At 41.0% G+C, this 16358-nt stretch overlaps 1 protein-coding gene across 3 annotated transcripts in view; it reads left to right on the top strand.

Moving 5' to 3' along the window:
• Positions 1–16358, top strand: part of PCSK5 (proprotein convertase subtilisin/kexin type 5) — a 472843-nt gene that overhangs the window by 193710 nt on the left and 262775 nt on the right. For all 3 annotated transcript variants that reach the window (XM_064361641.1, XM_064361640.1, XM_021669251.2), the window contains exon 8: positions 6644–6856. In XM_064361641.1, coding sequence (XP_064217711.1) covers positions 6644–6856 — 213 coding nt within the window. The remainder of the gene's footprint in view (positions 1–6643; positions 6857–16358) is intronic.

Genomic DNA, 16358 nt, shown 5'->3' with positions numbered 1-16358 from the left:
ATTTTCATAGGGCATTCATGAGAAAAAAAATACATATTTAGTTACAAAGAGAGTATTTACAGGTTGTTCAAATGGATCCTGCATGGATTCCACAATATATTTTGCCTTGAGTTAACTAACTTTTAACGGAACACTCAATTAAATTGAAGGGATTTTTCTTTTTTTGCCATGCAAAGCCATATTTAAATAGCCAGTTGCAATCACACTGCTTCACCAAGCTAGAAAATGTCATTATTGCCCACACTTTAGGAAAATATATGCCTTAAGATTATTTTCTCTTCATAGTACTCCGTGCACCCTCCCTTCCCCCTGCATCTCACATTAAGACTTAATTCTTACATTACTTTTTTTTTGGGAGAAATGTCCAGATTTTTAGTTTTTTGCCACGTTTTGGTTTCTGGATATTTCATATGAATGGAAACCCCCTGTGCCTCTGTAGGAAATGTATCTTTGAATTGCTAATTGTTTAGAATTAACCCCATAGATGTTTAGCTGCTCACTTGAATTTATGGTCATTTCCAGCCCATAAATTCAGTCTGTGTATTTCTGGGACTTCAATCATAAACCATACTCACAGGAATAAAGGTCAGATTGCCTCATGGGTAGAATGATGGCAGCCTCTGTGTTCTGTGGCAGAGCACGCAAAATCCAACGAGGGGCAGGCCATTGTTCTTCTCTTCCTCTCTCCTCCTATTAGTCTGCCTGGGCTCCTGGAACAAAACACCACAGACTGGGTGGCTTAAACCAGAGGTCCTCGATGTTTTTGGCCCTAGAGACCGGTTTCATGGAAGTCAGTTTTTTCATGGAACGGGGGATTGGGAGGTGATTCAAGCATATTACATTCGTTGTGCACTTTATTTCTCTTATTATTACATCATAATATAAAATGAAATTATACAACTCACCATAATGTAGAATCATGGGAGCCCTGAGCTTGTTTTCCTGCAACTAAATAGTCCCATTTAGGGGTGGTGGAAGACAGTGATAGATCATCAGGCATTAGATTCTCATAAGAAGCTCACAACCTAGATCCCTCACATGCACGGTTCATAAGAGGGTTCAAACTCCTATGAGAATCTAATGCCAGAGCTGATCTGACAGGAAGCGGAGCTCGGGCAGTAAGTGAATAATGGTGAGTGGCTGTTAATATGGATGAAGCTTCGCTTGCCCGCCCACCACCCACCTCCTTCTGTTCGTGGCCGGGTTCCTAACAAGCCACAGACCGATTTCCGTTGGGGACCCCTGGCTTAAACAAGGGGAATTCATTGTCTTACAGTTCTGGAGGCTGGAAGTCCAAGATCACGATGCCTGTACAGTTGGGTCCTGGCTCTCCTTGGCTTGCAGACAACCACCTTCTGGCTGTGTCTTCACATGACCTTCCCTCTGTGCCCACACCCTGAGACAGAGACAGAGACAGAGACAGAGAGAGAGAGAGAGAGACAGAACACTACAGAGCCAGAGAGAGCTCTGGTGTCTCTTCCACTGTTTATAAGGACACCAGTCCTGTGGGGTCCCATACTTATGACCTCATTTAAGCTTAATTGCCTCACTGAGAAACCTTCTTCCAAATAAAGTCACTTTGCTCTTCAGGGCTTCAGCATATGACTCTGGGGGAATACAATGCCATCCATGGCACACCTTCAGGACAATTCCAGTGTCTCCTGTTTAACCCTTAAGATCTCCCCTTCTCTTCACGAGCTCTTTGCTTGCAGACACTGATCTCTACTCCCAGGTCCCCTGGCTTCTGATGGGGTTTGGCCAATGGGGAACGTTGGCAAGAAATTGGGAGTGTAAGAGGAGGAGATTGAGGGCTCAGGTATGCATTCACCTGCCCCCAGCCTGTAGGGCCCACACAGGCTAGCGTGTCCCCTGACCACCTTCTGTTAGCCCCCTGGTCTCCAGCTCCCTTGACTCCCCTCTCTCTGTGCCCCTTCAGGCCTGGGAATGGTTATTGACCCCACACTGTCTTTTGAGATTTTCCTAATAATTCCCTCAAATTATCTGTTCAATACAAGGACATCACCTCTGTCTGGAAGGGACACTTTCAGGGCAGCAGCACCCCACTGTCCTCTCAACTCAGGACTCTCTCAACCCAGTGGATCCCCAAAGAGCCCCTTAGCAATGCCATTGCCCCTCCTTAGTGGTGTCTTCTATGAGTGCTGCTGGAAAAGAATGACCTGTGGTTCACACTTCTGAGGGAGTCCCCCCTCAGGGTGGGATCGCAGGGAACTTGGGGGTTCAAAACTGCATCCTGCCCTTTGAGGGCAAGGCATGCATCCATTCTTTATCAGTTCAAATCCTACCGCCAAGTCTAGAAAGAACTTGAGGACTGCTCTGCTCTTACATCCTAAGGCCAAGCTTCAATGAAGACATGGGCGATTTGGCCAGAAAGGGTGCAATAACAATTAGCCTTCTTTTTGCCCAAAAGAAGTCTATTGTAAGGATTAATAGCTCAGGGTCTGGCTCCAGTCAGTTTTCAAGGTCTGGCATTTTCTTTTTTTGTTTGTTTGAAGACAGTCTTTCTCTGAGCTCTGTTGCCCAAGCTGGAGTGCAATGCTGTGACCATAGCTCACTGCAGCCTCAACCTCCTGGGCTCAAGTGATCCTCTCGCCCAGCCTCTCTAGAAGCCAGGAACACAGACACATGGCACCATGCCCAACTAATGTTTTATTTTTTTCTTAGAGACAAGGTCTCGCTATGTTGCTCAGGCTTGTCTCCAAGTGCTGGGATTACAGGCCTGAGCCACTGCACCCAGCCCCTTAGTAGCAATTCTGAGAGACCGAGTTTGCTGTCTATAAAATGATGATAATGTAAACTTGAATTGTGCAGAATAATGTTTGTAGAGTGGTGGGCACATAGAAGGTTTTTTAGAAATGTTAGCCTCTGTCATTTTTAGTACAACCAGTGGATCTTCTATGGGTAAAACCCCTTTTGGCCATAACATAAAATTATCTTTTAAGAATTGAATCTGTGTTTTCCTTCTTAGTAGAGGAATTAATGTGTTTGTTTATTTATTTATTTTGGGGGGGAGTATTTATCTTGTTTATTCATATTAACTTCTGTGAAATGAAAACAATACAAACTATATTTCAGAATTTTTGTGTGGGTGAAATAAAGTGTTGAATATAGAAGCTCTATGTAGATATTACGAAATAAGATATTACGGTATTTAATACTGATAATATAAATTTAAAAGAACTTAGTTCTTTTTTAAGGCATTTTAGACAAAAGGCACAAAGGTATTTATTATTTAATGTAGGCCATATTTCCTTCAGCCTGAATTCTATATTTGATCATTCATTTTTCTTGTTGAAGATTTAATTCTTTTTTTATTTTTATAAAAGTAATACATGGTCATGGAAGATTGACATAAAAAAGAAAATAAAAATCTTTTCTGATCTTACCATAGAGGATAACTTCAGTTACATTGTCACTTTATAGTATGCATCTAAATTTATGCGTATAGACTTCTGTATATACACACTTTTTTTGTCTTGCCCTTTTTTTTTTTTTTTTTTTTTTTTGAGATGGAGTCTTACTCTCTCAACCAGGCTGGAGTGCAGTGGCACAATCTTGGCTTACTGCAACCTCTACCTCCCAGGTTCAAGTGATTTCCCTTGCCTCAGCCTCTAAAGTAGCTGGGGTAACAGGTGTGCACCACCACACCTGGCTAATTTTTTTTTTTTTTTTTTTTTTTTTTTTGTATTTCTAGTAGAGATGGGGTTTCACTATGTTGGCCAGGCTGGTCTCGAACTCCTGACCTTGTGATCTGACTGCCTCAGCCTCCCAAAGGGCTGAGATTACAGGTGTGAGCCACCATATCCAACCCCCTCCCCCTTTCTTTTTTAAGCTACAGGGTCTTTTTCTGTCACTCAAGCTGGAGTGCAGTGGAGCAATCATAATTCACCATAGCCTCGAACTCCTGGCTCCAAGCAATCCTTCCACCTCAGCCTCCAAAGTAGCTGAGACTACAAACATACACCACCTCACCCAGCTATTTATTTTTAATTTTTTGTTAATATGTGGTCTCGCCCTATTGCCCAGGCTGGTCTCTAACTCCTGGCCTCAGATGATCCTCCTGCCTTAGCTTCCCAAAGCACCGGGATTATAGGTGTTGACCACTACATGGAGTCTACACACATTTTTTCCTAAACTGAGACTGCTATATCATTTCGTATCCTAGGTTTATAACTACGTTATCACAAAAGTGTTTTCTAAATATTTTCTTATTAAATATTTTTAAAAATCAAGTTACTTTTTAAAGATAGTTTAATTGAATTTTATACATGGGCACACTGTCATAATTTTACATATATATATATATATATATATATATATACACACACACATGTGGTTGTGCTTGTACCAATATGCTTTTCATTGTTTTGTGGGTCTTTGTCTATCATCTGTTACGGTGCTGTTTAAATCAGGTGGGTTTTTGCACAATCTCATGTGTGTTCTGTTGACCTATCAGGTGAGGCCCAGTGGGACCCTGAGTTTTGCCTGTAACACAGCCCCTCAGTGTCTGATAGAGAGAGAACATACTGATGATGAGTTAGACCATTCTTTCTTTCCATCTGGTATGGTGTTCTGTCTCTGAGGTCTAGACATGAGTTCGTCACCATGGTTTGTTAGTCTGACCACCCCCACCATAGCAATGCATAATCCCTCCTAGAGATTAACATAGCATTGAACAAAATTCTCAGTTTATGATGGCTTTGTGATTTCTGCACCTTTCTCTATATATCATGAATATTTTGATGGGACGTTGGGGGATGGTAAACCAGGCCCAGCTGTCTAGCAGCAATAACAACTGAAAGTTTATCCCCTTCTCTCTTCGTGAATATTTCCAATTCTTGGGTAATCATAACGCATTTTTTCCAAGTTCAAGGACAGAAAGAAATGAATGTTCAGGTCTATCAAATCATGTCATAAATATTCTGTTCCTTGAGGATTCAAGGTCTGGAAGAGTTTATCACAGATACTCCAGACTTTGTTGTCTCTTTTGCTTTGGCTTTTTCCAGAAATTCTAAGACAGCATCCCCCAAGTGCTTTTCCTTCCACCTGGTGACCAGAAAAGTAGGACCTAGAAGGAAAAGTCTCCACCATCACCAGCTCTGTGACTTGAGTTCTCACTTCCTAATACAAAATGATGGATTTGACCTAGATGTCTTCCAATGTGCCTTCTAGCTTTAAAATTGTAACATTTCTTAGGGAATTCAGCTGTAACTATTCCCAGAAATACTCTTCATTTTGGCTTAATTCTCTGTTTTCTCCTGAAGACATCAACTTACAGTCATTTCACTTGTATTTCTGTATTCTACTTTGCTTCTATTTCTTATTATTGAGGACTTTAAGAAAGTCTTTTTTTTTTTTTTTTTTGAGATAGAGTCTAACTGTGTCACCCAAGCTGGAGTGCAATGACATGACCTTGGCTCAGGGCAATCTGCAATCTCTGCCTCCTGGGTTCAAGCGATTCTCATGCCTCAGCCTATTGAGTAGCTGGGATTACAGGTGTGCACCACCATGCCTGGCTAATTGTCGTATTTTAAGTAGAGATGGGGTTTTCCCATGTTGGACAGGCTGGTCTTGAACTCCTGACCTCAGGTGATCTGCCCACCTCAGCCTCCCAAAATACTCAGATTGCATGCATGAGCCACCGTGCCCACACAAGAAATTATTTTAGTTATTTTTAGCTACCAGCTTTTGGCATGAAGAATGTGGCACTGTCTTCTACCATTCTAAGAAAATGTCAGTGGATCTGTGGTCACATATGTTTGGAAAAATTATGTTAGACTGTGTTCTGCTCTTAGAATTTTGCAATAAGCATTCATTTATTAAAGGTTCTTAGAGGTTTTGCAATAAAGAGCCTCACTTAATTTTGTTTAACTCAGGGATTCCCAAACATATGTGACCTTGAAATCCTTTTATTTATGGTAGCTTCCGTCAGCATCCCTCAGTAATTCGTGTCTACACCACGCATGGGGAGATCGGCTCTATAGAAAGAAGTGCACAGTTAGTACTTGCTTCTGACACTCACTGACAGTGTGATTTAGCATAGAGGCATAACCTCTCTATACCTCATGCTCCTCAGATGTAAATGAGGGTGCGTAATAGCACCTAATTCATGGCGGATTTGAAGATTTTAAACAATAGTACATAACCGTGGTAATTACAACTAATAATATCCCAACTCTCAGGTCTCACTGTTTGGGTTCAAATTTTGGCCCTACCATTTATTGCTTATGACCTTAGGAACAATTACTTAACTTCTTTAAAAAAATTTTTTTTAATTGAATTACTTCTGTACCTCTGTTTCTCTACAGCATAATGGGGACAGGAATTGTGCTAGCCTCACAGGATTGTTAAAAGAATTCAATCCAGTTCATATAAAACACTTTGAATTGTGCTTGGTCCGTAAAGATTAGCCATTATGGTCATCATGCGTGCTGTTGTAACTTCTCTGACCGTTTTAGTCTATAACAGCAGCTCCTCTTACTTCATTCCCAAAAGGCGCTTAAGCCCAGCATTTTAAGATAGCAACACACCCCACCTGCAAATACGTGATTTGGCTCAGTTGATGCTGACCTCTTCATTTAGAGTAATTTCACACCATCATTTAGCTTTCTCTGTTTGTGAACAGGGGCGGAGAGGCCTTGGCTCTGTGTTTGTTTGGGCATCTGGAAATGGCGGAAGGAGCAAAGACCACTGCTCCTGTGATGGCTACACCAACAGCATCTACACCATCTCGATCAGCAGCACTGCAGAAAGCGGAAAGAAACCTTGGTACCTAGAAGAGTGTTCATCCACGCTGGCCACAACCTACAGCAGTGGGGAGTCCTACGATAAGAAAATCGTACGTGACATTTGCATGCCCATCACGATCTGTTTATTTAATGTTCAAATACGAAGGGAGAACCATAAATAGATATAGACAAGTAATACATGGTAATCGAAAATTAGATTAGCTGATAATACAAGAAGGTGTAAACATTACCAACTGAAAATACTTGTCCGGTCATCACATTGCAACATTTAATGTGGCCTCAGACATGACTAAGCTTCAGTTTTATTGAGGATACGTGATTGGTTCACATTTGCATTGTGAGTTAATGACAGAGAAGAGACTGAAGTCTATGCCTGACTCAGCCCTGTGCTCCTTAGTGCTTTGGTTTCTATGTACAGCCGGTTCAGTGTGAAAAACAAAAGTGCATAAGGAAACTCAGAATTTCATCAAAACTATACTTAGTTAACACAAACTAAACCTCTATAAAAGGTGTGTTTCTTCTTCTTCTTCTTCTTCTTTTTTTTTTTTTTGAGACAAAGTCTAACTGTCACCCAGGTTGGAGTGCAGTGGTATAATCTCAGCTCACTGCAACCTCCACCTCGTGGATTCAAGCGGTTCTCCTGCCTCAGCCTCCCAAGTAGCTGGGATCACAGGCGTGCACTACCTTGCCCAGCTAATTTTTGTATTTTAGTAGAGACAGGGTTTCACCACGTTGGCCACGCTATTCTCAAACTACTGACCTCAAGTGATCTACCCGCCTCAGTCTGCCAAAGTGCTGGGATTACAGACGTGCTCCACTGCACCTGGCTAAGACATGTTTCTTTCTTTCTTTCTTTTTTTTTTTTTGAGATGGAGTCTCACTCTGTTGCCAGGCTGGCGTGATCTCAGCTTACTGCAACCTCCACCTGGGTTTTAAGCAATTATCCTGCCTCAGCCTTCCAAGTAGCTGGAAATATAGGTGCATGCCACCATGCCCAGGTCCTTTCTGTATTTTTAGTAGAGGCGGGGTTTCACCATGTTGTTCAGGCTGGTCTCGATCTCTTGCCCTCCTCAGCCTCCCAAAGGTGTGTTTCTTATAGGCAGCACAAAGTTTGCTGGATGGAGAAGCACATAAGTTGTAGGGGATCCCCTGTTTACCAACATATCCTGCACTCTAGGCAAACAGCCAGTGTGATTAAGAGTTCATGTGGCAGGCTCAGCCTGCATGAGTTTCCTTCACTCGTGAGCTATTTGCTAGTTGAGTAATTTTGGACAAATTAATCTGTCTGTCTCAACATACTTATATATGCAAAGAGGGCATTTAGTAGCACATAGTGCATGGAGTGATTACAGAATAATGAGGAAGGCAGTAAAAAGTGCTTAGCACAGTACCTGGGACTTCAGTGCTTAGGAAAGCTCTAACCTTTAGGGGGGTGTCTAGCACTGTGCTGCTGATTATAAATTTCGAACACCTTTGCACTTTGTTCTTTTTCCTGATGATGATTTTGTAAACTGGCTCAGGATTTGTCTTTTTAAGGTAGAGCTAAGCGGCCGTACCTGACACTTTTTAGCATTTAGCCAAGACCCTGCTTTTGGCTGTAACAGGTCTGTGCAGGTTGGGGTCACTCTACTGATGCTACATCTGCCTTTCCCGCTGTCTATAGGGGATAGGACTGTACCTCCTTTGTGCAAGTCCTAATCCACATCCATTATATTCCTCTTGATTCTTGGTTATTATATGATTTTTATGTTTGATTTTTCACATTCTGTTTACTACCTTCTTTAGTTACATTTTGTAGATTGATTTAGGTAAAAATTGCCTCCCAGTATCCATGTCCCATCCTTCCCTAATGGCTCCACGATGTCTGCATTTAAATATATGCACCCAATTCCACCTTCTCAGTACTTTCATCATTCATCAATAAGCATAACTCCGAAACACTAAGTAAAATATAAAAGGTGAAAATGCAGAGATGAGCTTTGCATTTGAAGTTTCTGGCTTCCTTAACTGGAAAGTGATGCCCCAATGAAATTTTGCCTTCATTAAAGAAATACTATAATCTAGAAATATCTCTTTGCTTTTAAATAGGAAGACCTTGTGTCTTCTAACTCATGGTCAACGTCCACTAGTATGGAGTGACATCCATCAGTCCCGCATCGTGGAGTTCCCGATGAGAACTATATCTTGTTCCTCTAGAGTCTGAAATCATCTTAAGTCAAACTCACTATCTCCTCGAAGTAATTGTGCCCATTTAGTGAGCCCTGTTATTCTCTGTGGGGTGCTTGCTGTGGGGAGGGTATTGGTAACTTTTATAAATGCCTTCTATAAGAGAAGCATATCGTCTCATGGTAAAAAGGTTGTCTTGGTCCGGATGGCAGAACACAGTGTGTACAGAGGGACTGCAGAATCACTGCTGTGAGTTTTACTCTCTAAACTTAACCCTCCTGGGCCCTTCATTGTGATTTGCTGTGGTTGTGTGGTTGCTGCTGTGACTCCTGTGGCAGGCATATCATGTAGGATTCTCCCATGGGTAGACAAATTGATGCATTCTGTGGGCAGGGAGAGAGCTTACTAGGGAAAGTGGACACCGTGACTAAATGTTAATATCCTTCATGAGGCCATATAATTTTCCCCAGTTTTTGCTTGTGATATCAAAACCTTCACTGACTCACTCTATATGTTTAACATATTTTTTCTTCCTTTTTCTTTAATGCCTTTCTTCTGTTTTTGTGAGATTATGTTAGCAAATTTTCTCTAGCTAGCTCTTAGATTCCCTTATTTTGCCCGAGTCTCCAAATTACCCCCAATTTGAGAAGAAATTTGGAAGCTGTTTGTATTAGACTCTAGCTTCAGAGAGACCACTCAGTGGATAAGCAACCCTCATGGAGTCTTGATTGCCTCATCTGTAAAATGGAGATAATACCAGCACCGACCTCAGAGATTTCCATGAAGATAATAAAATACTGAGTTAAGGTACCTGGCGCCTGGTACACAGGAGCAGTTCCGTGCATGGCCAGTGGCATTGTTGCTTAACTCTACTAAGCTCCTGTAGCTTTCTGCATCCTGGGAGGTTAGGGCATTTTTCCAGCGACTGTTCAGAGAGGTGCTTGTCGTACCTCAGTTTTTCCAGTCTATAAAACACTGCGATCTGTTTTCACCCATCCCATAAAGAAAGACATTCTGATCGGGAACATGTTAACAGTTCGAACATGAGTGGAGCAGGCAGCAACATCAGCCTTTTATGATCCAGCTGACCCCTTTTCCTTCTAGATATCAGAATGACACATAATCCTGTGTTGCGCCTGGGACCTTTCCTTCACCAGGCTTTGAACCCAAACGCCTTTGGTCCCTCAGTGATGCCCGCATCCTGTTAGTGGCGTACGTGATTCAGTGTTACAGGAATGGTAGTGCCTGTCTTTCTACTGGGCCCCCTTCCCTGAGACACTCATTTCCTTTTGTCACCTGCAGCCTCTCCAGAAGAGCACAGTTGTCATTCTTCATTCATAGAGCACCTTTGTGATTTGAACCAAGACAGTTGCTTAGGAGAGAGGAAAAAAAAATCTCCTCTCTGCTTCTGGGAGAGCATTTTTGTTAAATAAATTTTACTTGTTCTGCAAAAAATGACTTCATGATACGCAAGCAGGAAAACCTTGCCCTGGGTTTCAAAACATAAGGAAGTCCCTGTGCCTTGGTTTCCTGCCATTGCTGCTAGCACAGTTGTGGACCTTGGTGTTGCATTCCTGCTTAGTAGATGTGGATCAGCAGCAGCCTTATATCTTATTACAGCAAAGGAAACATTCACTGTATAGAGATTACAATGAAAGGAGCTCTTGCATAAGCTAAATAGAAATCATTTAAAATGGCTAGTTATTTTAAAGTCATATAATGAATGTTTTAATTAACATAATTATTCACATTTTATTACATGTCTTGCAAGTAATACATTTATATGTTAGCATGTTGAAAGTATCACATTTTTGCCCCCTCTTTTCTGCCTGACGCTGTGCTGTGCACGTCGAATGCAACATCTCATTGTATTCTTGGGAAACCCTATGCAGAAAGATGACAGTGCTCCTACTTTACAGACAAGAAAACTAAAGCTTGAAAAGTTAAAACCAACAAGCAAGCAAGCAAACGAAAACCACAGCTAGTACATCATTGGATCCCAGTCAAAGTCAGGATGGATCCCCAAACTCATCTTGTAGGCGGTGTGCTATTCTGCCCTGACATCCAGTATGGGGCTATGTGAAAGAATAGTGCTTTTCTTACCTGTTGTGTGTTCTCTTCAGAGTCATAAAGAAGCATTTAGAATATATATATTTCCATTGTTTTTCACTATTTAGTCTACTCATTTTGAATTTCATTCCTTTTTTCATACTCCCTCAGACAGTTGAACCTCTTGCAAAAAACTAAAGCTGAGTTGCTGGTTCCTGTGGCAGCAGCGTTAGCGCTGAGCCAAGGTCATGGCTTTTGTCTGATTTTTCAAACCAGAGCTCTCTGATGTGCAGAGTGCCCTCTGTTAGAACACTCTTCTACCAAACATCACTTCACTGATGTCTCCTCTCAAATTCCACCTCACAGAGGATGTTCTTCATCACCTTTTCTAAAATAGGGGCACACCCCTCCACCACTCTCTACCCCTTGACTCAGTTCGGTTTTTTGGAGTACGCTTATAGCTGCTTCACATGGTGGTACATATTTCTTATTTACTGTCTGTTTTTCACGCTACAATGGAAACTACTTGAGGATGAAGACTGTGTTTTGTTCCTTTCCAGAGCCTGAGCTCAATAAATATTAGTGCATAAATGACTAGCAAACATTTGGAGGGATGGAGGCTTCACAAGTTGTTTATATAACTACAGAAGACAGGGAGCTGCTCTGTGTCTTTCAGAGAAACTTCTTCTGTTGGTAGGTTGGTAAAAGTCAAACGTTGTTTGACAGGATATTTAGCATAGAAAATTGCCAGCGGGAATCTTGCTAAGTGATGAACCTGTTCATATAACCTGTTTTTTGTGTCAAAAAGCCTAGAAGATCCTGTCTATAACCCCTCACCCCCTCCTGACATTTCTCTCAAGTTCTGTTTTATAAATAAGGCTCCCCCTTCCCTCCAGTCCCTCCCATCATTAAATTATCTCTTTCTTTTGGGACGTTTTCAGACTTTGACTTTTTCCCTCCTAGTAATTTATCTTAGTGATTGGGACATAGGGTCTATCACATTCCTCCTGGGAGGGGTTCTCTGAGCCAAAGTTGGGAGAAGATATGTTCTGCTTAGCCCTCTCCTGATGTCATTTTATTTATTTGTGTTCAAAACAGAGTTGCTGCCTGGGGTATCTCAGAGTTGGCCTGAACAACAAATTCCACGTGGAGGAATTATCTTACTGCTTATAATGCTTCTAAGCAGCTCTACGTTTTCTTTTGCAGAACTATTCTGCTCTCTCCTCTCCCTCCTCTTCTACCACCCGATTCATTTTTCAAACGCATTCACCATTTGTACTGGGTTGCTGTCTCTCATCTCTCCATTTCTTCTTTTGACTTAGAAAATGCCATTATTTTTCATGAGTCAGAGTCTAGCGAATCCAGATGTGTTTAGTTTGTTTGGAAGTTTGACACATATTCTCTTGAGAATGTTAAAAAGCGAAAAGGAAACGTTGCTTCTGAAAAGGTCTCGTTTTAACGGCCTGAGGAGAGCCTCCACGTGGACCTGCTGACTTGGGCCCGGCCGCAGGGCCAGCTCCGCCATTGCTGTTGCCTCTGCTCTGGTGAATGACTACACTTTGTAACGCAGCCTTTTTTTTCTTTCACTGCTATTTTAGGATTTGATATCTTTACCACTTACCAGCCCTTTTGTAGCTGTTTGCCCCTAGGCAAGTTACTTAACCCCTCTGAGCCTCCATTTCCTTAACTAATAAATAATAAAATATCTTCCTTGCAGTGCTACTGTGGGTTTATGTATCATTTTATACACACACACGGATACCTCTTGGACATTGCCTCACTCATTGCGAGTTGCTCATTGTGGTAGTTTTAGAAACAGCAGTGAAGCTCGTGGTAGCTGGTGGTAGATAAAGCATCCCTAACACAGAAATCCAAAATCTGTAGTACTCCAATGAGCATTTTCTTCGAGTGTCATTTTGGCATCCCAAAAGTTTGAGATTTTGGAGCATTTCAAGTTTTCAGATTAGAGATGCTGAACTGGTGTAATGCAGATATTCCAAAATCTCCAAAAATCTAAAATCTAAATTGGGACTAAAACACTTTTGCTCCTAAGCGTTTTGGGTAAGGGATGCTAAACCTGTAGCATTTGTGAGAATGTTAGCTGTACTTTAAAGCCGGGATTGTTTGTACACTTATACACACGTAGTTTTTGTAGGTTGACTACAAATTTCTGCAAGTTCTGTTTGGATGGTGGTAGAAGAAGTGACCTTGAGCGTTTCCTAATGAATGGAAGAGTTGAAGTATAGAATGAAATGAATATAAAGGAGCTTGATTTTAGAGATTCAACTTAGCAAATAAATATTGTGCCTCTTGGTACATGGAACTGAATGGCACATTATGGAGATACCAAGGTGATATAAGATGGAATTCTTCTTTAGTGATAGTAACCCCCCATTTGTAAGCAAAATCTTCTATTTGTATTTCACATTTACAGATTATTTTAGCAACACGGGAGTGGGATTTCATATGGACTTGTCAGTCGTGATTGAATTTCACCCCAGTCTTTGTGACTTCTGTGGACACAAAAAGCTTTCTTTAGTCTTCAGTTCTTTTTTATTTTACTGAGCTTAATAAATCAGCTTCTTCTATTTTAGTCATTGACACATTTAAGATTTCGTTTCTGCCCTTCTCCCCCATAGCTGTGTCTGAAACAGCTTTCTTGGCACAATTCTAGTTCAAATCAAAATCAACACCAGAAACAAATTCAACCTAACAGACAAGTAAAATCATTTCATGTTTTAAAAATATCTGTCCAGTTGCTCTTTTAACAGATATGAGGCAATATGGCACCTTCAAAGTGAAACAGATCACTAGATATAAAGGAGAGAGAAAAACTCTTGACTGTGGGGTTGCTGTAAAAGCTTGTCACTTATGGCCAAAGTCAGTCTGAACTGAGATTCCCTAGAGAATTACATCAACAGGCTAAAATCAAATATCCAATCAGAACAAGTAATGAAATGTGAAATATTAGGAAATAATTGCTTAGGATGAGAAAAAGTGGTGCTTCATCTTAGTGGAGGCTGTCTAAACCTGAACGATACCCACTCCTTCTCACCAAAGGAAGACGACATCCCTAACATAGTGGAGTCTAAAAAACCATCTGCTACTGATCCTGAGAGACGCTGAAAATCTAATTTGCTGATCAGGACGGCTTTGATCTGGCTCAGGGCCTGGTGTCCTTTCCAGTTTCCATCACTCTGATGGGCACAAATGATATTTTCTTGAGCAATCTGAGAAGTTCTTTGGAGAAAAATTCTGTTTCTGATTTGTGTAGTGAATTGGGAGAATTTGGAGCCTGTGCCATCATGATTTAGACCAAATTCTGAGACATTCTTTAAAATGGAATGTAAAGTGAAAGTGCTTGCGTGTAGAATCTCTGTGCTCCCTGCCCCATGTAGTGGGCCGACCGTTCAGTGCAACTTGCCTTTAAATTACACTGTCAGATCCTATATGCATGTGTTGCGATTAATGGGGAGATTCCATGTGGTTCCAGTTTTCATAACATCATTTTTCTTCAAGATTGCCTGCTCTTTGGTGGTCTTTGCCTTTTATTTCTAAAGATAGACACAAAAACTCCAATTCTGTGACTTCTCTTAATGATGAAAACTCTGCCCTAGATCTTTCCAGTAATTTACACCTAAATATTGCCACCTCTGATAGTAACTTCCTCTTGAAATGACCCAGCTGGAATTTCCATTTCAAGCAGGATGAGAAGGGAATGGGGATGTTTTTGTTTCTTTTCTCCCCATTCCTTTTAACTTAAAGGGGTAACCCTTTCCCTCACCTTTCTCCTCCACCCTATCCAGCCCTGCTCACCAGTCTCAAGTTTCAGTTAAAGTGATTGAAAAAAATTATAACACAATGGGAATCTGGAATTACACAGACTTGCCTACATTAATAGCATTTAACACTTCATTGGTGTTTATATATAAATGTACTAAGTAGCTTTATATTAAAGCATATGTTGTATGCATAGATACCTGGTCACTATACAGATGGAGTATATTCCTATTGCAAACTCAAGATCATGAAACTTTGCTTGTTCACATTTGAGGTTGGCTGAAGGTGGTTATTTATTAGACTCAAAAATGCTGCACACACTTGGAGTGTTTATTCTGGATTTGTTTCTGTGCATTAAAAGTGTCTGGTGCAGCTGAAGAATAAGCAAGGAGAGCCAAGTGGGAAAACATCATGAAAAATCTTGAATCCAGGCACCAGTCATTGAAAAAAACAAAACTCGCACAAAGGAATGTGACCATGGGGTGAAGTAAAATAGGAATAATGCAGGAAAGGCCATCTCAACAACAGCAGATCTGGACACCTGGAAACAGGCTGCTTTGGGTGTGTTCATGCATTGACTTAGGGACCAGGGCTTTGGAAAATCAGGCTGCGAAATCACCCGTAATTTCAATTAAGGCAGCAATCCCTTTTAACAATCCAGCAGTTCCTCTTCTGGAATTATCGGTTTGAAAGAGAAGAAAACAGGATCTCAGATTTCTGCACCCCCATGTGCATTTTCAGCCTTATTCACAATAGCTGAACAACCTACGTGTCCATCAACAGATAAATGGATAAAGAAAAATGTGGCATAATGGAATATATTCAGCCTTATAAAAGAAGGAAATCCCATCGTATGCTGCAACATGTATAAAGCTTGAGGACATTATGCTACATAAGATAATCTTATTATGAAAAGACAAATACTGTAGATTCCACTTACGTGAGGTATGTAGAGGAATCACACACATAGCAATAGAAAGAAAAATGGTGGTTGCCAGGAGGTATGGGGAGGTAGAATGAGGAATTGTTCAGTGGGTACAGAGTTTGAGTTCTGCAAAATGAAAAAGCTTAGTGATATTGTACAAGCTTGTACATATGGTTAACGACACTGTACACATAAAAGTTGTTCAGAGGGTAAATTTATATGTTTTTTAACACAATAAAAAAATGCCTTTTTAAAGTCAACAATGAAAAGTCCAGACAGTTTCTTAACATAGAAGTGGGTGGGGCCCTATTTACCCAAACATTCTGCAAGCATCAGATGTGGAGGTTCAGTAGATGGCTTCAGGGTTCTGGCACACCATTCATTCATTCAGGAAAATGCAGTGAAAGGTTTGACCCCTTCCCCCACCACCATATCTATGTAATTCTATAGATCTTTGTTCACTCTTCCACTTCTTTTATATCACTACCCGCACCTATCTAGTACAGATAGTCTGATAACGTTAGTATAGTCAAAAGGAACAAAGAAAGGATGGTAAGAACTTAGGGTCTCATGTGAAACTAAATCAGCCACAATGCCTATCTAGATCCATGAGAGGTCATAAAAGAGTCCACTTAGACATCTTTATGTGACATAGAATAAACTTCTAAGCT

Source organism: Aotus nancymaae, unplaced genomic scaffold (assembly GCF_030222135.1).
Source record: "Aotus nancymaae isolate 86718 unplaced genomic scaffold, 86718_ANA_hifiasm-v0.15.2.pri h1tg000041l, whole genome shotgun sequence".
NCBI lineage: Eukaryota > Metazoa > Chordata > Mammalia > Primates > Aotidae > Aotus > Aotus nancymaae.
Note: the sequence above shows the minus strand (reverse complement) of the source record. Positions and strands in the feature narration are given on the sequence as shown.